The sequence below is a fragment of the Pelmatolapia mariae genome, linkage group LG16_19, assembly GCF_036321145.2.
Source record: "Pelmatolapia mariae isolate MD_Pm_ZW linkage group LG16_19, Pm_UMD_F_2, whole genome shotgun sequence".
Lineage (NCBI taxonomy): Eukaryota > Metazoa > Chordata > Actinopteri > Cichliformes > Cichlidae > Pelmatolapia > Pelmatolapia mariae.
Window position 1 is genome coordinate 25481389 of NC_086241.1, and position 24957 is coordinate 25506345.

A 24957-nucleotide genomic window follows, 5' to 3' on the forward strand; every position below is an offset into this window, starting at 1 on the left:
GGCAAGTGTTGCTAATTGATGCCACCGGCTCTGTTTATTATCTGAGAATAAGCCACAGTCCCAGGGCCCTGAAATACCCACTGGCTCTGTGTAATTTTTGGAAAATCCCTATAATCACAGGCTCCTTGAACTTCCCACTGGCAATGTGTACTTGCTGGAAACTCTCCACACGTTTCGCACCCTGATGATAACCCCCACTATGCTAATGTCTCTGCTAGCTTCTCCTCCTTAGGTTACAGCTTCTCCCAGAAAGGATAAGGAGGGGAGAGAGAGAGAGGGGGGAGGAAGAACACACTTATTTCTGTGCTCTAAGAAGCCTCTGTGCTGCTTGTCTCTATGAGATGCATTTAAGGGTTTGGAAGTTTCTTCAATGATGGCAGAGGGGATGTGAGGACGTCAAATGAAAAGCATCAAGTCTACAGACCTCAAAGTCCACTAAAATACTTTTCTGTGTATTTACAAGGAATACTTGAAACCCAAACTGGCAGAACTACCCAGCCTCTACTGTGTTATCCTGTGTTTTTCTACTGTGCAGTATTAGAACTTCAGTCCTACGTGACCAATGATGCAAAGTACCAAGTTATCTTTATTACTATGACTAGCCAGGCCTGTGGCACTTTTTCAAATGTATGAATATACAATAGCAATGGAATTAGTTATCAGTGTTCCACCAATGATGGAAATAATTTTATCAGTAGAACAACTTTGATGATCACACATAATTGTTATTTCAAAATACGTGAATTTTCCGTTATTCTAAGTTGTAAAATTCTTGACGTTTTCTTTTTTTTTCAACAACAAATCAGCATCAGCTTTCTCCGACATAGAAGTAATCATTTTTTCTTTTCATTTCTTTACCAACTGTTGTGCAAATGTTAGCATTTAACACTTACAAAACTCTTGACCAGTGTTATTGCAGTTTATCCAAGTCTGTTTAAGGTGATGGAGAAACATGTACCCAAGAAGGAATTACCTTTGGAACAGGCCCCAGTCCCAATGACCCTGAACTGGATAAGTGGTCAAGAAATGAATGAATGAATATTGGTTTCATGTACAGTTCTAAACACTGAATTTCAAACTATTCATTTTGCAGTCAACTGGATAAATTCAAATAGATACTTTCTTAAAACATGGTTTTGACACCTCCAAAAGCTCTTTGTAGAGAGTCGCATCTGAATTAGAGGTAAAAGTAAGATTTCAACATGCAACCAGAGAGACACAGACTAAGAGAAGAAGAAAGAGAGCTAGATTACTACTTAACCACAAATCTACAAGTAAAGAAGCACAGTACTTCATTTCAACACCATGGTGAATTTAAGCGCTCTCGCTTCACCGGGTCACACCAGTGAAGCTATGATGTAAAGATGAATAGAGGCCAAGCCAGCCTCGGTGATTTCCTAAATGCGACTCAAACACCGCCATAAATCACAGCCAGACCTCTGAAGCTGAAGTCAGTCCTCCAGCTCAGAGTAAAACAGTACTGTAGAAACTAATTAGATATGCACCGTGAACATGGACACTAATGCAGACAGGCTGGCAGTGCTTTCTGATGCCGGACCATTTAACTCAGTACTGGCTGCACCTGATGCAAGAGAGGGACACAAAACCAGGTGCTGGCGATTCATAATATTAAAGTGACAGTGTCACAAGTATTTTCATTTTATTGCCGGTACTTTATTAATTGCGAGGACATTAAAGTTGAACATCCAGTATAGAACAAATCACAAACGATATGACTAAAGGAAAGGCAAAACAAAATGTGGGCGAGACTAAAATGAGAAAATTAAAAATTCAATTTGCCAGAGGCTTTATTCATTATTAATTAGTCAAGCCTATTCTTTGTGCGAGCGTGTGCACGCGTGTGTTGTGTGTATAGGTAGTTTGTTGTTCGTTCCAGATAGAGACAACCAGACACAGCCAAACACCCAAATCATTAAACTGCAGCACGACCTGCTTCTGCTGAGATTTATTCTGTGAATTTCAGCCTTTAGATTCTTCAGCAAACCTCATTTGAAGGACGCTAAGTTGTGTGCTGCCTTGAGCTGGATAAGCTGCTAGAAAGCCAGATGAAAATAGCAAAAAAACGAAAAGATCCCAATATGAACTGAAAGCCAATCAGCTCAAAGTAAAATACGTGATCAGACACTTTCACTAAGGGGCGAGTGATACATTCTACATATATTGCTGTTTTCTCATACAAACCTCTGCTCCCCAGCTCTAATAAAATAATAATCTCTACTTCAAGGTTTGACAGTAAAAACAACAAAAAATAAGAAAATAAGAGAAACACTGTTCCATGAAGCAACAGTGTTTGATGCAGAGAGATGCCAACAACAGGTTGACTAGGATAAGATGCCAGCCGCATTCGCTAGAATCGTAAACCTGCCGCTTCCTACTGGGTGTCATTAAATCCCTCTGACGATTGGTTTGAGTCACACCATCTGTCAGCCACTTTTGCTTTTTCATCTCTGCTCCTGTGTGAGATCCTTCTAAGTTGATTTTAATAAAAGTCATTTTCTCTCTCTCTCTCTAGTTTTGGCCTTTCAGTCCACAGGATTCAATTTTGCTTGCAGACTTTACCAACGCACCAGTGCGCATTTAGTCAAGGTTGCTGGGATGCTGTTGAAACAAAACGTGTACGTCTAAAAAAAGAAAAGAAAAGTCAGCTTTTAAACTCATGCCAGAAGAAGACTACTTCTTCTTGTATTTTTTTCTTTTCTTTGGTTTTTTGCTCTTTGCTGTAGGTTTTCTGTATACGTGGACCAGCTGTTAATTCACCTAAAATCTAGCGCGGAGTGAGTGTGCAGCTGAACTTTGCTCCTTGTTGCTTTGTGGTCTAGTGTTTCCCCTCAGCTCTAAGCTCGCCGTGTGGTACCTACTGTACACCTGCACCAGTCTGTGTGTGTGTGTGTGTGTCTGTGTGTGGCTGGACAGATGGCCATGTAAGTTACTTTGTCAATGTTGGGGGGGTGGAGTCTCAGGACCAGCTGGTAACCCCCCACTCCCTTGTTTCCTCCTCAAAACTCTGCTTTCTCCCTTTCTCCTCCTCTTTTTCCCCCCCCACCTCCTCTGTCCAGCTCCAAGGAAACATCGGGGGGTCCCCGCTTGATTAGGCAGGATTAATAACAGACCGCCGTGTGTATGTGTGTCTGTTTCCCCAGGAGAAATTGTGTCAGATTGAACATTCTAGCTAATGTTAACCTCTCCATGCCTGCCACTTCTTGCCATTCTCATGGTAATATTTGGCTGGCTCCACCCACCACAGATGTGTGTGTCTGTGTCTGTGTGTGTGTTTGTCCACTACTGTACAGATCAGGGTGCGCCCTCGCTATGTTAACCTTGTAATTTGAACACTAAAAAGCCAAAAAAGGAGACGTGAAAACACGAGTAAGACGAGCTGGTCTGAAAGGCAGTGACTTTTTTTAAGATTAACAAAGAGAAAAAGAAAAAAGGAAAGTGTTGGACAAATTCAAACTTTTACCTAAAGATGGAAAACATGCACGGCGCCTGCTGCACAAAGAGTCTGAATCCACGTCTGTAGTTATATTTAAAGGCAAGGACTTTTAATCAAAGCAGCTGCTATTTTTTCAATGTGGCCGTTCATGCTTTGCATTGATGACTCACTTTGGAGAGCCTCAGCAAACATCTGCGTCAGTGCGGATGAACGGCGCCCTTACCTCACGCACTGAAAGCCCTCACTTCAGGTAGAGCCTCAGCTGTGCTTATGACTGAATCGGCTTACGTCTGCGCCATTGTGTGTCAAAAGTGTTGCGTTTATACGCCCGGACATTTAAATATTCATGCAAGTCGATATGACTTTGCATCTAAACATCTTTGCGCTCAATATGCATGCGAGTGTGAGGTGTCTGCATACTGTGTTTGTGCATTTATGCATGTGCCAGAAAAGAGCTAATACAGTCCCAGCTCTCAGTCTGGATTAGGAAGCTTTCCAGCAGGTTTCTGGGGGGTTTATGTCTAAAATCCTAACTAGAGAGAACCCACAACAGCCAATTACACTGTCTCTAGGGCAAAAGTTTGCATGTGTGCGTGTGTTTCTTTCATTCGAAAGGTATTACAGGCGCATACACATTCAGAGAGAGTGAATGTTAAAGTGGAGCTGGCATCTGGTGCCACTCAATTAGCTGTAGCCTGCTTGCCAATAGCCAGAATCCATTTAACTGCCAGCACAGAAGCATGAGTAAGCACACACACTTTCAAACACACACACTCTCTCTCCTCTAAGAAGCAAACACAAAACAGTGACAAGATGACTCTCAACAGACTCACAAACACATCCCTGGTTGTTTTCTAGCAGGAGACTTAGACTTTAGTTTAAAGCGTACGCCCTTTCATCTGGTTCTCTTTTGTTTTCCTCTGTCCACATCAGACATGAGTTGGTAAAGCAGGATCAACACACACACACAAAAAATACAATTTAATACATAACATGACCTACAAGTTAGTACTAACATGTATTCCTCTGGGAACTGATTTAATTTAGCATTATAGCATATTTCACCATTAAATTGACGATGCTATAAAATAAAGTCGTGAATCTTCATCCTGACACTTTATCCTGTTGTCACCTGAACTCCTCTTGCACACAGCTGCTCACGTTCCTTTAAAATCTCTTTTCAGCATTTAATATTTGTGCTTATTACCCCCTTGTTTGTAATAAAAGAAGGTAAAATTTGTTAAAGTTTAGATCTACAGTAATTGCAGGAAAAACATGTTATTTATTTATTAACTTTTTAAAAAATGACCTGACTTCGTACTATTTTGGATGTAACAGCCAGCAATGTTCAGAGGTCATTTTAGTAAAGCACTGTGATACTGTAGCCAACTTTTCCTGCATTTGACAGTGAAGATGAAAAGTAGAAAACTCATTAGCAGCTCTTGTCTTACCAGATGCAACTTTGATCATTTTAGTGATTCTGATAAGGTATCTCTGTGATATATTTAGCCTACATTCAATGTGCTAAATGGTCTCAGTTATACTTTTCGAATACGTGAATCCACCGAGGTCCACTCATGTCCAAATGATGTAAATTTCATCATCAGACGTGAGCGTGAGGGTCTGTTTTCTATATATACAATGCACCAAGTACTCATCCGCCCTCTGTGGAGGATTTCAAGCGAACTTCACAGAAGCATAACAGGAATGACTGCTCAGCTGTCATATCTCCAGCTATCTGTGTCTGTGCCCAAAATGGAGTATAATCATGACTTTACATACTGGAAACATCTTTTTTGGAAACTATAGCAATTAAAAAAACAAACAAACAACAACAACAACAAAAGTTGATAGGAAGAACTAATATAAATGGTTCCATCACAGGCTACTGCTCAGACCTTAAACATGCCCTTAGGTACCAGCTGTTGCAAATATGGTTGGCTAGCAAACTGTTGAGGCTGGGAAAAATGGATCTCAAGAGTCAAGGTCCAAGCCTAGCTTAGTATAGTATTAGTACTAAACTGTTAACCTACTAGTGAAAGACTAAAACATTATCTTAGTTTTCATACACTTACATCAGTGATCTCACCTCTTCTGCGAGAAGGTTTATAGTGTCATTTTCCCAACGTTGATGGATGTGTACTAGATGGCTCTGACTCAAACTGATAAAGCTGTGCTTCAACTTGAAGACCTATTCATTTGCAACTCTGCAAATGAATAGGTCTTCATCTAAGTTTTGGACTGCTTGAACATACAACGTGGCCTATGGCGAATCCTGAGAACTTCCTACCGGGACCGGATAACGAACGAAGAGGTCTTACAAAGAGCAGGCACCCGCCCTTTAGCCGATGTTGTCGCAGAAAGGCGCTTTGCTTTGTGGCCCATTTTCTACGTCTATCCCCTTATCGCCCGGCCATGATTGCCATTACATGGTTCCTGCGCGCTGGCAAGCGAAAGCGAGGCTGACCAAAGATCACATGGCGTCGAACGTTTATGGATGATCTGAAAACTGTCGACATGTCTGGGGATTGTTAGCTGCCCAATGCGCCGCTCAGTGTAGGTGGAAGTTCTAAGTAAGTGAAAGTATGACTAACAATCAATGGATTTAGAGGTTTTTGGTGGAACCTAACGAGGGAAATAGCCTTTTTTTTCCACTAGGCATCTTGACTTGTCCCGGCAGAAGAAGCCTTCAAAAATGCCAGAAACCATGACATTGGTCATGTCATGGGTTACACTGAAACACTGAAGCAGCTCGATGGAATCACCATCTCTGATTTGGCTTTATGGAGGCAGAAGAGACCATATTTGGATAAGACAGTAGTGTGCAGTCAACTAAGGAAGCTAATTTGTTTTGCAGGGTGCATCAATTGACTGTATGGGTGGTTCGCACAGGAAGAGATACCTGCTAATTAGTGCTAAGTTATACATAGAAATGTGTCACAATGACCAAAAACAAGCTGGAAATAATTAGTTGCAAACAAAACCTTACAGATACACAACTCTTTGGCTTGTATATTAAAAACTATTTTTTATCCTGGCCAGATAAAGGACATCAAAGTCCTCCAAATGTAAACTGCACTGTGTGTTTGCTGTGTTTGTGCCGCCTATCCGTTTACCTGTCGCAGTGGTTGCACTTGAATGGCTTCGCTCCGGTGTGTTTGCGGTAGTGTCGTGTCAACTCGTCACTGCGGGCAAAGCGCCATTCGCAGCCCTCCCATGAGCACTTGTAGGGCTTTTCACCTGCAAAGGAGAGACAGAGAGGAAGAGAGAGGGGGAAGGTGTCACATTTTATAATCATTTTTACATCTAATTTCACACGTCTAAACTACAGCTGTTCGCTAATGTACAGGTTACCACCCCTGGCTTTTTCCAAACACACACACACACACACGCACCCAGACAGCCCAGAGGCCAGCCAGGCAGACAAGTTTTAACACAACAGCCATTTCAATGAGCCAACACACTCAATTAGCTGTAAATGAAGTCTTTCAGCACAGCGGCGTGTTAATTCATAATCCCAAATTCACCCTGAAATGAATCTCGTTTTGTTCCCTCTATTACCCCACAAACTCACCACCTCCATCCCACCACACACACACACACACACACGAACACATATGCACACCCTGAGGTGGGTTGGGGTGGGTCTGAAATGTAAATGAAGTTTCATCCCCCGGTTCACCAGATGGGAGAAGAGATGGTCTATTGTTCTCAGCCTGTAGTTATCTCTCCATGATAGAAAGCCTTCCAGCTGTGCATGTGTGTATTACGCTGAGAGGTGTGTGTGTGTGTGGTGTGCAGGAGCAGACTGCCTTCAGATGGGACCTGAAGATGTCCGACTGTGTACATGCTTGTATGAGATTTCTCTCTCTCCGTGCGTCTGTGCGGGATGAGCAGATAAAGCAGCGAATCTGGGCCTTCTAACAAAATTCCCCTGCAAACTTCCACAAAAATAAATAAATAAATACCACAACTAATAATAAAATGAGTATTTAGCTATGTTAAAACAGAGTTTCAGAAGTGTACATGAACAGCTCCTTTATTTATCTCCTTTGAACATGGAATTCATACTTAGGATCCTAATAGCATCAGTGCTAACGACCGGTTCTGGATTGCAGTAAATGTTGCTTTAGTGTCTTTGTGTCTCTGTTCTGTACATTAGGCAGGCTGAACTCAGAAGTTTTCTTCTGGCATTACCCAAACTGTGAGTTCAGTTAGCGTGGATTGCTCTTTCATTTCATCAGTGCCTTGGACTTGTAGCGGTGCTGGTTTAAAAACTAAAGTAGTTTGATAGCTGCTTACTAGTTATCTAATGTCCATATGCTGTGTTTTGTTGGAGGATTTTGGCTTGTGATAAAAGCTCAGCGAGGCTCATTATTTTTGCAGACGACCTTGAACTTTTATTTTGTTTCAGCGCTCCTCCTGCTTCAGTCCAGTATTTAAAGAAATGCGGGACAATGCTTTTAAATATAAACCAAAACTGGGTTTTCTCCACTGCACCCTGTGCAGGAAAAAAAGACTGTCTGAATGTAATTGCAGACCCCCGGTGTGTGTGCGTGTGAACTGTGGGGTGGTAACTATAATTGGGGTCTTAATGACTCTTAATGGGAAGTAATACAGCAGCTTACAGTCAGTTAGCCAGATGTCCCTGCAGCCCCTCTACTCTCCTCACAGCACACACCAATCTTCTTAAGGAGACAAACACAAACACGCACCAATTCAGAGCTAAGTGGAACTAACGTGAAGCCCGAGCAGTACACAACATGGACCTGAAAGTCAGCTGTCACTGCCATCAAAATTTAGAATTTTCAACCTGGAAAATCAGACTAGAAATACACAAAGCCAAGATGGAGAAACTAGTCTCATGCATATATTTAAAAGAAAAAGAAAAAGAAAACCTGGTGCCAGACCCACCCACAACTTGGCTTTGTCAGTGATTCAAATAAGTCTGGCGTTACAAAAAAATAAAAAAATAAAACCAATCAGAATTTTGTTGGCGGGATTCACTTTAATCATCATCATCCTCTTGTGTCAGAGCCAGAAAAAATGATGAAAAGCTTGAGCAAGATTGAGACAAAGTAACTGCTGGAGGAACAACAGATTCTGCCTTAACTGAAATGATGATGGTGAGACGCTAAGTTGCTCGCTTCTGACGGGCCGAGGGATGAAGAATGCGTGCAGCATGAAAGACGACTAAATGGTTGGTTTACCAGGCTGCCCACTAAGGTACCATTTTAGGTGCCTAGCACAGAACTGCGTGAGTTGAAATGGCAATCTGGTTTGAAAATTAAATTTGAGTAGTTGAAAGAAACAGCAAAATTTCAGACATTTTTACATATACAGCTTCCTTCCTTTCTCTCAAGTTATTTATCTTTTTTGCTTTTTATGTCCTCAGTCTTACTGCAGGCCATAACGTCTCTGTCTTATAATTTTTTTATGAAGTTTAATTGTCTCAATTCATCACCTTGAATCATTGCAGCAGTATAGTACAACTACAAGAAAGTACACCTTCATGCGGACCAGGATGTGAGGTGGCGAGCCGCTCTGACAGCAAGGTGATGCAACGAGAAGTAAAAGATGATGCGCTACAGGAACATCCGACTGTGAATGATGCCCTTCTTCCCCTTTATTTCCCCACAGTTAGCGCGTCTCTTTGATCGGCGGCGTCTTTTCTCCGTAGACACAACATGACTGCAGTTTCAGTTGGACTAAATTAATTCCAGATCACGAGCTCTGCTCTCCAGGATTTGCATATTCAAATTCTCCAGTCAAATCTCATGCAGCCTGACGATGATTCCCACAACAGGGATCTGGGTTTCGTTCCCGTCTCTCTGCTGTAAATTTTTAGCGACAGCTCTTCTTAACCACTGTAGTTTCTGATGTGTTGTGGATCACTGTGGACAGAGTGTCTCGGGGGGCTCAGAGCAGGGTAATCTCATCTCTCCAAACTTCTGCAGCTGCCATCTGTATTTCATTGTGTTTTATCATTAGGAGTTCACTATAATGCTGGAGTTTGTTTCCATAAGTGACACCACATGCCTTGAGACAGTACAGCTTGTTGGCTGGACCTAGTAGGGTTCACAGAGCACATCTACCAATGGTACTGCTATAACTGGTCTATATGAAGATTTAAAGTTTTTTTTATGAATGAATCAGTGCAGTTTCTGATTTAGAAACTATGCTGATGACTTTGGTGTAAAATTCATTTGATCATTTAGTCTGAGAAGTGGCGATGACTGAAGGTAGCATAAATAGTAGAAGGAGGTATGACTAAAAAACGTAAGAGCAGCTCATTTAAAATACAAGCTACTGCATTTCACTCCTTGTAAATTAAACTCTCACCAGGGCACTTGAATAAATGCATAAGCACATATATCACAGGAAAGCAGCCCATGAGCTGTGATGAAACAAAAACATGCTGAACATTTCCAGACCAATTATGTCAGATGCCAAAAGTAAAACCAGGCACTTGGACTGGATCATAGTTTTGAATAGATTTAGCGCGTTTGACTATCTAATTCAAAATGCCACCTAAACTGGACAGGTACTTTAAAATATGTGAACAACACATAAAAAAGATTTTGTACCAACAAGGTAAAAATCAAAGGGCTATTAGCTGAAAACATGGCATATCTTGCCATGGTGTGCAGTGTGTCCTTAAAAGATTTGAGGGAGCTGGACAAGTGTAGGACAAAAGAAGAAGTGGCGGAACTAAAAAAAAAGAAAGAAGAAAGAAATCTATGGTAGATGTGTCATGTTCTGAGTGAGTGTCTGCTGTTTTGGTATGTTTTTTCGTGCTGGCTTGTTTCCAGACCTGCATCACCCATCTGTGATGCCATCAGTGGCAATCAGCAGGCCACCGCAGCCTTCTACTCATCGCCAGTCCGTCAGCTACTCCTATCGTGGTAACTCAGCTCTTCTCTCTCTTGTTATTTGCCTCTTCGTATTCTAACTGCTGTTTCCTTGTGTCTCTACTTTGTTTTTGCCGTTCCTGGAACAATACTCAACTCCCCTGCAGTTCGCTTCGGTGGTCATCTGCCACTACTCACCTGCTCAGGCTGCATAACCTTCGCTGGCTGTCCGTCACAACTCATCCATTCAGGCTACATGCTTCAGCCTCGTTCACCTCACCTCCCTGCCCTTCTGCCTGCTGCTTCTCTCTGGATCTCTGGAAATAAATGAATGGATAAACCAACTCTCTCATTCTGCTCCTCAACCCAACACTGACTCTGTACTTCAAGTCATTCCTCCATTTACAGGCCAACTCTTTAGTTTGGTGTCGATGAAAACATGATCATTGGCCCGGTCTTGTCCCCCTGTCGTGGTTTGGGAACGAGGGTGCACTGGGCACGATTCAGCTCTGGCGGAGTCTGCAGCACTTGTTCCCCAAATATCTTCATCGAGACTTTAGAGAAAAAAGTTGAGGGTCGGGGTCCCTCGATGAACTCTGACAGGCCAATAATCCTGATGTTGTTCCAGCGAGTACGTCCATCTAAGTCAATATTCTTGTTCTTGAGTTTAGCACAAGCTTGAAAAATGGTGGCGCATGATGGTTCGAGGCCTGGATGCGTTCTTCTGTCAAGCTGGCTTTGGCCTTCAGGTCAGTCAGTGTAGCTTGTCCGTGTCCAGTTTAGCTTTAAGAGAGGCAAGCACTGCTTTAATGTCGGAGGACACGGTCGTTGATATGGACTGTTGGTGCTCCTCCAGTAAGCTGGCCAAGGCGGGCATGCTCATCTGGCTAGCTGAGGAAGGCGAGTCATTTCTTTTGTTGTCTTTTTATTTCGTCAGCCTGGTTCCAGAGGCCATGGAGCTTTTCAAAGAAATACTGTTCATTTAAATAAGAAGCCGATCAAGTTTGGGACGAAAAAAAGCGATGGTTTTCAGGTCAGTGCGGAAAAGCAAAATATATGCGCCTACTCCATTCTTCACTCCACCAGAAGTCAATTGATCTCAACAAGGAGTATGGGATTATCTTGACAGAGAACAGAACAAAAAAACCCCAACATATTCCTGAAGACTACTTACAGAAATTACAAGAAAGCTGCCTAATGCTTTGTTGAAGAGTAACGGTGGTCTTAAACAATCATATTTAATGTTAGAAGTGTACAAACTCTGTTTTTGTGTTTATATATATATATATATATATATATATATATATATATATATATATATATATATATATATATATATATATATATATACCTTTTACCAGTAAATATTTCTATTTCCCTCAGGGGTTCATAAGTCTTTGTTACAGCTCTGGTACAGCTGTAAAATATGTGAGTACATGTGATTCTACAGCAGATCACTTCAAGCTCTGCAAAGAACCAAAATACCACCCATGTTCAGCAGCAGTATCTGAATGTGTGAATCCTTCTACTTCACTCCTCAGAGTCCTCTGTGGTCTGACTATGGGACCAATATTTTCTACATAGAATAGAAAAGCACTTGGCAGCTTATCCTCTAGGCCTGTTGAAGAAATGTTACAATCTCAACCTACATGTATGTGCTTGAGTGTGTGTGTGTGATACGGGGTATGAGTGCGGGCCGCAGGTGCCAGACAGGCTGCCGTTTCACACTCGTTTTCTGTAATTGGCCCAAGCCCCTCGTCTTCCTTCAATAGGACCCCCCTCAAATACACACACACACACACACACACACACACACACACACACACACACACACACACACACACACACACACACACACACCATAGCACGCACACAGTGTTAGAGGAATGAAGCAAGGCCAGCTTGGGCCTGACGCCACAGCAACCATGACGCCAGCCAATTATAGCACGGCAAGGCAAGGATGCATGATAAAGTCACCTAGCAACTGAGAGAAAGAGAGAAGAGAGAAGGGGGGTAGTGATGTGTGTGTGTGTATGTGAAAGAAAGAGAGAGAGAGAGAGAAAAAGAGAGAGTGAGAGAGAGACTCGGAGAGAGATTAACAGGCATGGACAATCCACCAGCCACCAACCAATTATGGAAGAGTGTGATGCAGTTGCTTGGCAACCCAAACTGAATAAGCAAAAGGGAGAGAGAGTGAGAGAGAGAGAGAGACAGGTTGGAGTTTTGATTCTATGGGGATGTCGAGAGGTTACAGCAGGGCTTCTCCTGACTCCACATGAGGTTGTGGTGTCACCTATATTGGGTGGGGGTGGAGGTGGGGGGGAAGTGGAGGTCTCGACTTAAACCGGAGTGACCAGTGTTTTAACCTGCATGACAGAACACAGACAGAATACACCTCACATCACGTAATATTGAGTCACACAATACAAGCATCATAATTATGAGGTTATGCAGATTTCATTGAACATGCACCTCATTTCCATGGAAAGCTTCACAAATGTTAATGCGGTCCCACTTCTCTCGAATGCAGTGACTCAAGCAAGCTACAACAGTATGCTAAAGAAGTTTCCGAACCACACAGACCCGAGTGGAAAATAACGCCTCTCCTTAACTACATGAAACTGTAACCTACTGATTTGTTGTTGAGGAACTGCTGCATGTGAGATAGGACTGTTAAGGAGTGTCTGACTCTGCATTTACACACTGTCACCTACACCCGCCTGTGATGAACTTGAAAATGTTGACAAGTTCAGGACCCAGTCTGGGCGAAACGTGGCCAGCCGAAGTGTCACCCTGGTTAATTTTGTTTTGTAAAAGAAAATCTGATGGAGGTAAATTTTTATTTTATTTAAACAATTCTATTGCTTAATGTTTCCAAGAAATAACTAATTCTACAAACAACAAACTAACACAGGTAACTACATGCTTACCGAATCGTACGACATTCAGATATGAACTATACTATTGTACTATTTCTGTACTATTTCAAACTGCACTATAACTGTACTATTTCAAAATAAAAAATGTTATCTTGGTAAAAATGCACAAATTCTAATATTGTAAACAGTTCAGGATCACCACTATTGATACAGCTCACTTATAAAGGTATTTGTTGCATATTGTAGCTGGTGGTTGGTTGGTAGTGACATTCTGTGCTCTGGTTACACAGGTATAATAGAAAAGGTATAATGCAATTTATATAATTCATAATTTATTTACCATTCTATAATACGTCAATTGGTTATATACTCCCCCAATTTAAGGTTACATACTGACTTTACGTTTTTTTGTCGTTCTCCTCTCCTCCTCAGTAAAAATACTTCCAGGAGCTACTTTATTGCACACTGAGTTTATCTGTACACTTTATGGCTGTAACAAGGCTGCTATTCATTTGCTTCATTAACTATTTCTGTTGCTGCAGCTGCATTGCTCGGATACCGTGAAAGATTCAGTTAGCGCAACATACCTGCTAACTTGCACTAAATCACTCACACAGGTTTGGTTAGGCTGCTGTTACACTGAGTGAGGTGCTGGAGACTGCTGAGAAATTCATTTTCACTTTAACTACCATTTTTTTTTCTCTTCCTCCCTTGCTGAACTTATGTGGCCTGTGGCTGACAAACAGGCGTTTCTGCAGTTTGACGTTGGTCTGATTGACTCACTCATCTCTATTTTATACAAAAAAAAAGACACCAGTGATATATGCTAACACTGGTTCAGCCAATGTATCTTTTATTACTTTGTTTAATCAAACAATGCATTAATAATTGTAACTAAATTAAGTTAGGAAGGATTTTGACTGATTGCCTGCAAAAGCTAGGCATAAGATGATAATGACAATCAGCATTCCAGCGAGCTACAAAGTAATGCATGCAAATCCACATATTTTATTGCTCTTATGTATTTATTCATTTACTTTTTTGGCTGTAGAACAAAACTCCTCCACACTGAGCTCGTGCTCCTTCAAAAATGTGCAGCAAAGACTTTTGAAAGGCAAAGCCTCTTTCCAAAACTGGCCAACTATCCTGCTAACTTGGCTGCCAAATATGTAGTTAAGTATATTACGTTGAAGTGCAAAGTGATACAATTAGCTGTGTACTGCTTTTAAAGATCCAACCACATCCAAGAAACTGAAAAGTAAAACAGAGGAGAACTAGAAAAACCCTGGCTGCGACTCAGAACAGCGCCGGCTGGGCACTTTAGAGATTAAGTGAATTCATTTGCGTCTATCTGTTGCATCTATTAATGTTTCTGCTCACCCCTAATTGAACATTTCCATATAAGAAAGGGAAAAAAAGGAGAAATTGTTTTCAGTATGAACGCTTTAATATGTTTTCTACAAAAAAAAAGGAAATGAAGCACACGTGCAGCATAGCCGCTGACAGACCTCAATATAATGATGTTTCTAATGGCCTCTGGTGTGCACTATGTGACAGTAAGTGTATTGACACTGTGCAGGCTTTCTACTGCTGCTCCTCCCTGTAGTTTCTGCTATGCTAATCCCTCCCTACATGTATGTTCAATGATTTATGGTTATAATAACCCAAAAAGAGGATTAAGCTAATTAAACCACAGCACTGCGCTTGTAATGAACACATCGGGAGGGAATACACCACCCCCACATTTATGCCACACACGCGCGCGCACACACACGTACAGAGTGTGGAAGCTAGTGTGTCTTCAGGGTGTCCTCTTCGTCTTTTTTTCCCACAGTGAATGATTCTGCCTTTAAAAGCTCATCGTTGGTTAGCATGACTCGTCTGTGGAATAATCAGAAGATTAAAGATACCCGAGCTCGCGGTCAGGGCACCAGAAAACTAGCGGCTCCACTCTGGATTAGCTACAATAAAGCTACAGTGGTGGGTTCCCCCAGCTATGCCAGGTGCTGCCCTGGAATGTAATGCTATACTTAAAGCCATGCAATGGTTGCTGGGGATCATATAAGCCTGTAACATGCTGGATTTATGATGCCAAAGTTGCCGGTATTAATACAGACGAGGTCTTCAGGCTACGTACTGTGATCCTGGTGAAACTGCTAACACTGTATGATGACAACTGGAGGACATAAACCGCTACAGTAAATGATGGTGTGGTTAAAGCTAAAGTTGAATAATACTACCTTCAGGTGGTACAAATCTGCACATCCCCTATGCTGCAGATAAATGATGGGTTCAGCCCGAGTCACTCAGGCAGAAGTTTTTAAATCCAGGAGGCTTTTTTTTGTTACCTCGAAACTGATAAGTGGATTTGTTAGAATGTGAAAATCAACCGTGCACTGGTTCCTGTCACTAAAACTAGAGATACACTATGCTGCCAAAAGTATTCACTCACCCACCCAAATCATTGAATTCATGTGTTCCAATTACTTCCCTGACCGGAGGTGTATAAAATCAAGAACTGGGCATGCAGACCGCTTTTCCAAACATTTCTGAAAGAATGGGGGGCTCACAGGAGTGCCAGCAACTCAGCCATGAAGTGTTCGGCCACGTAAAATCACAGAGTGGGGTTAGTGGATGCTGAGGTGCGGAGAGTTTTGTTGAATGGGTTTCTACCCTGGAGCTTAATGATCCAGGTATGAGTCAGGTATTTATGAGCCATAAATACCATATTTCGGTTATTTATCTGTTATTTGTTATGCCTAATGATAAATGTCTTGGTAAAATGCGAAATCTTTTAAATCTGAATAACCTTCAGAAACATGGATCTGCTTCTCTGTCATAATTTACTTTGTGACCTATACAGATGGATTATTACAGAGTAAAATACAAGGAATATAAAGTTTATTCATCTTAGGCTACATCAGTCAAATCCATCTTTGATTATGAGTCTACTTCAACAAGCCAAAGCCTGTCTCCTCATGCTTTCACTACAGAAAACCCGCAGCTCCCTGCCCCTTCCTGGTCGCATTAGCCGGCGTGTGTTCTGTTTGAGGGTCACAGATGGGGCAGCTGCAGTAAGCAGCTAAAGCTGCACGTCAGACCCAGTTGGACACGGCTGAATTCGCAAAGTAATTTACTACCAGTCTATCAATCATCAGGCAATTACTGAGGCAGGGCCTTTCTGGCACTGAGGTGATATCAAGAAGCAAATGAATAATTCTGGAGGATCATCTGAGAAGCACAAGAAGAAGAAAAGAGCTTTTAATCTCTTTTAAAAATCCATCAGATGTTTTCTTTGCAGATTTCTGCGGAAACTCAACCAAATCATAGTGTGAAACATCATAAAACAGCACGCTAAGCCTTACTCAAAGCTTCCAGCTCCAGGCTAGAGTCTTTAATTCAAAATCAGAAGCTTCTAACCCACAGACATCATCAGACAACACCTCTTCCCTCCCTTGCCAGTCAGAGTTGTACTTTTCTTCCGCTTCACCAACTGAGGTCAGTTAAACAGTCAGGCACGTTTGTCCGAAACTTCTTAGTTGCCACGTCTGTGTACTGCACTTTACTAAAATCATGGGGAGCATTTCACAGTGACAACTTTGAGCCCACTCTGTGCCCTGATCAAATTGTTTTCAGTGTCGTGTTTTACAAGTTCTTGCATGCTTTCAAACTGCAGGAAAAGACGCCACGTGGAAAACTTTAAGTTCATCAGAAACACTAGTGGCATCGTGAATTGAATTCCTGGGAATGCAATTAAGGTTTTACCTGTGTGGGTCCTCTGATGTGCCTTCAGGTGGGAGCTCTTGGTGTAAACCTTCCTGCAGCCATTAAACTGGCACCGGTGGACTCTCTTCTTGTTCTCTGGTACGTCTCCTGCCAGACTTCCCACCCCTCCCTGCTCGCTGTCACTGAGGGCTCCTCCTCGGCCTGGTGGGGATGGTAATGCTCGCGCTGCTACCAGCTTAGCCGCCCCTAATCCCACCTTCTTTGCCACCAGTTTGAGCGTTAATGTGCCGTCTGCTGTTGCAGTGAGCGTCTGTGTGGGCTTAATAAGGTGTCGGCCAAGCTCCGGTGATGATGGCGGTGTTAGGGAAGTGACAGCGGCACTAAGCTGAGCGGCACTGACTCCTCCGAGGACTTGCTCCTTGCCTGTGAGGGTTTCAGGCCCAGCTGCTGTCTGGTTCTTGTTGGGATTGGGAACGTGTAGAATTTTGGCTTGCACCTTGGGGAGGGTCACAAGTAGCGAAGGTGGACTGGGCTGGTCAGGGAGGCTGGGAAGGAGGGGGTCCATCAGGTCTTCATCACTGTCACCCCCCTGCATAAACGCCGGCGTTAAGAGACAGTCCAGCTCATCGTCAAAGAGCTCTGAGAGTCGCTTGGGCTCGGTCTGTAGATACCGCTCCAACTCTAGACACGTCTGCAAGAGAAGCACAAACCGAGGGTCAATATTTGTATACCTTTAAAAAAACACAGTTTATCCAGGATTATAACACAAGTTTCCCATTTTACAAACGCTCTTTAAACGACTGTAACTGTTACCGTTAGTGCTAAAACGCAAAGGGTTTTGGAAAGAAGAGAAGACAAGATTTACGGAGGTTTACGGTGTACCAAAGCAACACAGGGGATTCACAAGCAGACAGAAAAATCTGCCCCACATGACTGTAACTCCTCAATCACTCTGGGCAAGAGAGAAATTCAAATGCTTTCCTAAAGATGAAAAATCATAAATAAGTCCTGCTGATCTCTATGACACTTGTGTGATCAAGAGTTTAAAAAAGTACATTTTCTCATGTCCACAACTGACCACCTTGAGATTTTTGCCTATCCTGGTACTTTTACTGCTGACATAAAGTAAGGACAGTTATTATTTTCATGCATGAAAAAGTTTGGCGTCAAATATTTGAACAAACAGCCAACGCACTGCGTGAGAAAAGTTTTGCCTGGCGTGATTTTTTTTGTTTGTTTTTTTGCACATTGCAATACTCAGTACGTTTTTCCAAACTGTAGACATTTCAGAGACCTTGTTTACCAGTCTATTTAAGTTCAGGTACCTGCTGTAGGCTTAATATTTCTCTGCAGCTGTTGACCATGTTACCTGGCACACGGCGGTCCTGCGAGAGGAGGGATTTAGCCTGTGATTGATTGCTGCTGCCCGGCCAAGCTCTCTGGAGCCCTGAACTGTGGAAGCCTTTCCTGTTCCCACCCCCGCTCACCCAAATCAACCAACCATGGACGTTATATCGCAAGACAGGGAAAAGAAGGGAAGTCAGATGACAAGAGGACAAGTCCAAGAAAGAAACAGAGGAAATAATGGAGACGAGGAGGGGAAAAAGTAAGGAAAGAATAAGCGAGTGATCCTAAAATTCTTTATTTATCAAGCAACAACAGAGACATCTGCACTTTTTTTAAAACCACTGTTCACTTGCTGTTGGCAGAGCACCATCACCACAGTTGTTGGTCTGCCAGCCTTCAGTGCCTCGGTCAAGGGCACCTGCCACATTATCTCAAGGGATCTGAGCCAAAAACCTTCCAGTCACTAACCTACTTTTACTACTGCGAGGCTGCACTTCTCCTTTGAAAACTTTTATGCTTTCTGTGATTCTTGTTTTGTCTCTGCTAAAAAACTACCTACTGCACTTTTCAGGTCTCAGAGAAGCTGTTCGATTGATCTTGTTGTTGCTTTGAATGTTCCGACCCGCAACACAGGTTACTGCCGAAATCCCGCCTGCATGTTCAGGCATGAAAAAAAAAAAAGACATGTGTACCACCTATAGAGGTGCATGATCTAAAGAGATACAAGTAAAGCTCGCACACCTGCTAATATGGGGGTTAGCTAAAAAAAACAGCCTTCATTAAAGAGTAAAAAGAGGGTAAAAGGAGAAACACTGAGAAGTACATATTACTGAATACAGAAACGGATACAAACCAGATGTTAGACCATAGGAGTTCAAAGCAGCAGCTACATTTTTATGATGTCTTATCACATTCTTTCATGTTTACAATAATAAGGCACTTTTGGTTTGGAAATGTAATCCTGAAAATACTTAAGGATGGAGTTCGTGACTGCTCAAAGTCAAATCTGATCCTGTTTTCATGAGCAAATGTTTTTGCTCTCTGTATTTTACTTTTTCATATTGGTGACACATCTTTCAATACACAACTTTAAACAACAGAAGCTAATTTGGACTAAATTGTAGCTTCCCTTCAGCTCAGACTCAATCATACTGCGGTAACAAGCAGTAAGTTAACTCAATTAAATTAATGTGCATAATTTTGGGGGCACTGAGGACTTTTACTCTCTATAAAGACCTTTGACTTTGTCTCTATTCTTTAACTTCTATTGGAATGATTTTCCTCATAACGGTGAAAAGTTTACGAACACCATCCACAAAATGGGATGCTTATCTCGGAAACAGTAAACACTGGATGCCTGGACACTGGTATATGTAGAAGATCAGACTGTGATATGATAAATGCAGCTAGTTATGTATCTCATCAGAATGTGTTTCATAGAAAATACAGTTGGAAAACCCGGGTTCAAACCATGTAGTAGACAGAAATATGTTTTCAATGTCTGTGTTGCTGTTTGGTCTCACAGGAACTAAACAATGTTTTGATCTTTTTTCTTTATGTCAAAAGTCCCCCACTCTGTCCACTCAGCACTTTCTGAAAGCTACCTGGCTGTGGCACTGTCTGTCCTGCTGCATGATGCATTTAATGTCTCCTCTTGGAAAATGAATTTCCTGCGTTTGGCCAACGGCCTTTGGCAGCCTCAAAGTTCTCATCCTGATCCTCTGGCTCCTTCCACCTCTGTCATTGAAGCAAATTACAGCTACTAGATAAATGTGTGTGTGTGTGTGTGTGTGTGTGTGTGTGTGTGTGTGTGTGTGTGTGTGTGTGTGTGTGTGTGTGTGTGTGTGTGTGTGTGTGTTTTAGCTGCAGCTGGTTGACTCCGTCCATTCAGACGGGCCGGCTCTGGAGCTTTACTTCGCTCAGCCTGAGTGATGAGACAAACCAACACATTTAGTCACAACATCTGTTGAGTGGTGATAAGCTGAACTTCCTCTCCGTCTGTCTTTTCCCTTTTTTTCCTTCTGTTTAAAAGAATGCCCTTTTCCCCCCTAAGGATGCACATTTGCATTTGAATAAAAATCAAAGATATTTCTTAGGGGGTGGGGTTGGGGGGGGCTTCCATAAAGAAACTTGAAAATGATAAGCATGTTTGTACCGACATCTTGCAACAATGACTTTTGTAAAGCTACCAGTGCTGCGAGGAAAAAACCTTCTTGTTAGCCTTTTGTCCAGACAGTTGCTTTGTTTTGTTAGCATTTGTGTTCAACTCATTCATTGCTGTGTGCAACACAACAGAGCAGGGCATGCTAAAGGGTCTGTTATATCTCCGTTTAAAGATTAGGTACCGCTAATGGTTCAGGAAGCAAATCGAAACTCAGGCTGCCAACTGTTTTATGGTGAGATAAAAGAGCCCCATGCCAGGATATTGGAATAATGATTACAACAATAGGAAGCTCTACAAGAAAAAATAATGAAATGACACATTAGTCACCTTCAATGAATTGAACAGGAAGAGGTTATTTGAGATGGCTTTTGATCTTTGAGAAAGCATTTAATTTTTTAATTTCTAAATAAAGACCAAACCAATAATTGTGGTAATTTAAACTGAATTTACCGTTCTTGTTTTTTGTTGTTCTGATTGGACATTAAGAACGGCTTCTGAGTTTAGTTGCTGAGATTTTAAGTTTTACAACAGAATCTGGCAGGTGCTGGAGAACTTGGTGCAATCCTGGTTTAATCCTAATGACACCCCTAGCATGAGCGACTGGAAGAAACAATTACTTATTTTCAACAGCATGAAATGAATTTGGAAATGCTTAAAAAAACCTTTTTCCTCCATCTCCACATGGATTTGACAAATGTGACAACGCAACGTTTGATAAATACTGAATGGAGAGAGAATATTTTCATATTTTCATGACAGGCCCTACTTTTTAACCTTTTTTTCTGTGCTTTTGCTTCTTTATTAAAAAAATCGAGTCTGTCTGAGTTGATTTTAATAACATTTTATAACTCAACGAGCTTAAGATGATATCGAGTTGTAAAGGTCATCTAAATGAGGAGCTCTGAATTTATGGGCTTCTTTGTTTGTGTGTTTGTTAATATTATTGGAGATTATGCCTTCATCCTGAGGGATTAGGCTCTTAAAGCTTGCAGAGTACATGCAAAGTATTACTAGAGATAAAAAGAAAAGTTTTGCAAGATTTTCACTAAAACACTGTTATCCTTTCCGGGTCTCAGCAGAATAAAGTTTGGCTGCTGTACTGTATGTGTTACATACATAATTCATCATCCTTGAACACAGCCGCCGAGCCATTAATATTAGCTTGCTTTGATACTGTAAATACAGCCTCTGTCAGTGATTTCTGAGAGCATGCTGTACTATTGTTTTATCTTGGACTAGAAATCAAAAATAGAAAGGTCTGCTTGTCTCCTGGTGGGGGCTGGACCGATGCTGACGATAGTGGGAGGTGGGTGGGGAGGACAGAGGGTAGAGGGAGCCCGAGGCTGTGCAAGAAGAGCGAGCGGCAATCAAACCCACGGCCAGCATTGAACGCGCCGCCTCTGACATCACACACATGACCTTCTCCTTCATCTGTCTCTCCTACACACCATGAATATCAGGTAACAATGACATGTTGGGCCTGCAGCATATTAGTGTGTGTGTGTGTGTGTGTGTGTGTGTGTGTGTGTGTGTGTGTGTGTGTGTATGACTGTGGATGCTGGCTAACAGCTCAGACTGATAGCATGTGCAGGGCTCACCTCCTGTTTCCCCGCTTAGTCCCACACCATATGGAGAAAGGTCACATCGAATAACACATACAAACACACACACACAGACACACACAAGCACAGCGTGGATTTTACAACGAAACTCTCCTTGTCGAATCATCAGTGCAAACAATGCAACGCGGAGCAGAAGAAAATCTCGTTTACTAAGAAAAAAAGTTAAAAACAAGCAAACCATTGCAGGACAAAGCCAAAAAACTCACTGTAGGATGGAGTTTCTGATCAGCAGCTAACACTGCATCCAGAAAAAATGAGCAGATGAATGGGAAACAAAGGTATTTTAACTTGCGAGCAGTTATTCCATTAAGATGCACTGCACAATACACGTCAAATTGCTTTACTTAAGTACAGCTGCAAGCAGCAAGGGCTTTGCAAACAAGTACGACAGGTAATAAAAGTCACTGTAAATGTGCTAATGCGACGGTAGAGCTACAGATTGGCTTCTTATCATTAGCAAAGGAGCCTCAATAATTTACAAACATTGTTGAATGATTCAGGATTGTCAGGTGTTTCTGTGAATTTGGAAGAAATACTTCCAGAAGCAGCAGCTCTGCTGGACGCACTGTTCATTTTGCTTTTTTTAGTGTTCCTTCATTGAAGTAAATGAAGTAAGATTCAAAGTAGTCAAGTCAAACAAGGTTAGGGGCAAATATGGGGGGCGCCGCTGCCGTGAGCACGGACCAATTTATTTGAAAGCCGTTCCGAGATTCTACAATTTATTTATCTGTAAAGTCAACTGCAGCGCATTGGAGTGAGATCAGCGAGTGGATGTGCTCCATGTGATCGAATGAAACAAAACAATCGGGAAAAAAAAAATTCAATCTTTGTCCCCCTTGAATCCTCTATTTTCCCTTTGTATCTGAGTGCCTGATTTAACATCTCTTCTAAAAAAGCTAGCACTAATATGCAGGTCCTGCCTCTGTGTGTGTGTCCTCAGCCTGCTGAGGTCCATTAATAATGAATGCAGAAAGCAGAGGGCTTTGGATGGAAGCGCTAAGAGCTTTTGACAGACAAAGGATCATCGAGGACGCAGCTCAACAAACAGACTAAAGTGGATTCAGCAGGAGATGCTCCGTCTGTGTTTACACGCGCACGGTTATCTGACTATTACCAACATTTCCATTAGGACAATGGCGAGATGCAGCCATTTATGTTATTCTGTAAAGTGATACTTCCAACAACGATCTGCCTCGCATGTGGTCAATGGCTGACTGAACGCCACGACAAATACGAAAGGCTCTTTGCCCTACGAGGCTTTAGATTTCACAAAGCACTGAAACTGATTAAGATACACAACATGTACCAACCAGTCATTAACTAGTTGGTGGGTGACACGACCACACAGTCTTTTACACACTCTATCATCTATTAGTCGAGTCAAATGAAGCATCGTTTTGCAAATTCTCAAATCTGCCCGGTTTATTTTCCAAACAAATTTTTTGATGGAGCAGTAGAGAGCAAAGAGGGCATGATGTGACCATTATTATCACGGATGTCAGCAGGCGACACACACACACGCACGCACGCACACGCTATACAAGGAATCTCAGTTAAAACCTCTTAATAGAATGAACAAGCAAATCAGGGGCACTAAAAACACAAAGGGTTTGACACCAGTTTCCTTAAAGCTCAGACTTACAGCAATAACAACCGAAGTCTTAAAAAAACCCTTGTATTTTTTTATTTATTTTTTGGTCCCATTGTGAGGGTAAAGACATCTGTCTAATGACAGACAGAATGCAGAGCAGCAGCTCAGTCAGCAGGGGATAAACATGCTGCGAATCACATGATGCAAATGTGGAGGTTAGGTAAAAAAATTTAAAAAACAACAACAAAAAACAGCCTTTTTGTCAAAGAGAGGCATTATTTCTTGTGATAAGCTGAGTAGCCATATTAGTTTTCCACATTCCAGCTCCTGCACCGTGTCCATACCTGATGGATTCACCAGTGAAACGTGGATCTTGTATTTGCTTGTAGCTCTTACATCCTTACACACACATTCCCAGTTAAACACAATGATATAAAACATGTTGGGTATAGCCAATATATCCACTCCAAATGTCTGCTTCAGGTACGTGAATGCAAAGCAACCACCTGGGTGATGTGATCATTTTAAAGTTTGCTGCGTTTTCTTTTTCTAATGCTTCTGGTTTAAAAGAACCCAGGGTTTGCATGATTGTTCTCGCCTCAGTCTCAGTAAAGCCCAGTGTTTTCTCTGCTTCCTCACATTAGTCACCATAAATATAGTGGTGCGACAGCTACTCTTGTGTAAACCTCCCCACAGACTGTTACTGCCGCTCCGGATTGTGGAATCAGTTTCCTCTCATGTTGCTGTAAAACACTTTCTCTGGTCTGATCCTTTCAGTTGGTTCCTGTCTCTCTTTATCTGCGCGTGTATTCCAATATGTTTATTCCCCTCCACATTATACAGCTTGTGGCTTCAATTTATGTTTTTCTCTTTACTTTCTCATACAAAGAGGTCCTAATTAAAGTGCTTTGGCTCCCATAAACTGCTCTTTGAAGCGCTACCTCTTGATGGATCTCGGTCTCTCCACGCAGCGGGCTCTGATGGCTAATTAGCCACTCAAAAGAAAAGGCAAAAAGAGGCTCTTTATTCAGTTAATTTGCTGATGTGACTGTGTACACAGAGGATGTGCATGTTTGTGAGAGTGAGAAGAGCATAATGACTTTTAACTGATGTGTGTGAATATGAGACGCCTCGTGCTCGAGAGTGCTTGCGCGCAATATCAAAGCTTCAGTGTCGGCAGAGTAGATGCGTGCTTGACGTTTCGTTGGAGACTGAAGCCGAGCTTGTGCGATGTGACGCTTGTTCAGCTGTGTCTGCACGGAGTTACGGTTTATAACTAGGCGATGGTGGTGATGTGGCCATAAAAAAATCATCCAACAACCT

General features: G+C 42.1%; 1 protein-coding gene across 1 annotated transcript in view; it reads right to left on the reverse strand.

Annotated features, from left to right (window-relative positions):
* The window catches only part of klf7b (Kruppel like factor 7b), a 64529-nt gene that overhangs the window by 8334 nt on the left and 31238 nt on the right, over window positions 1-24957 (reverse strand). Inside the window, exons 2-3 of the mRNA XM_063498356.1 lie at window positions 16950-17601; window positions 6571-6694 (exon numbers count right to left, since the gene is read on the reverse strand). Of these exons, the coding sequence (XP_063354426.1) occupies window positions 6571-6694; window positions 16950-17601 (776 nt within the window). The remainder of the gene's footprint in view (window positions 1-6570; window positions 6695-16949; window positions 17602-24957) is intronic.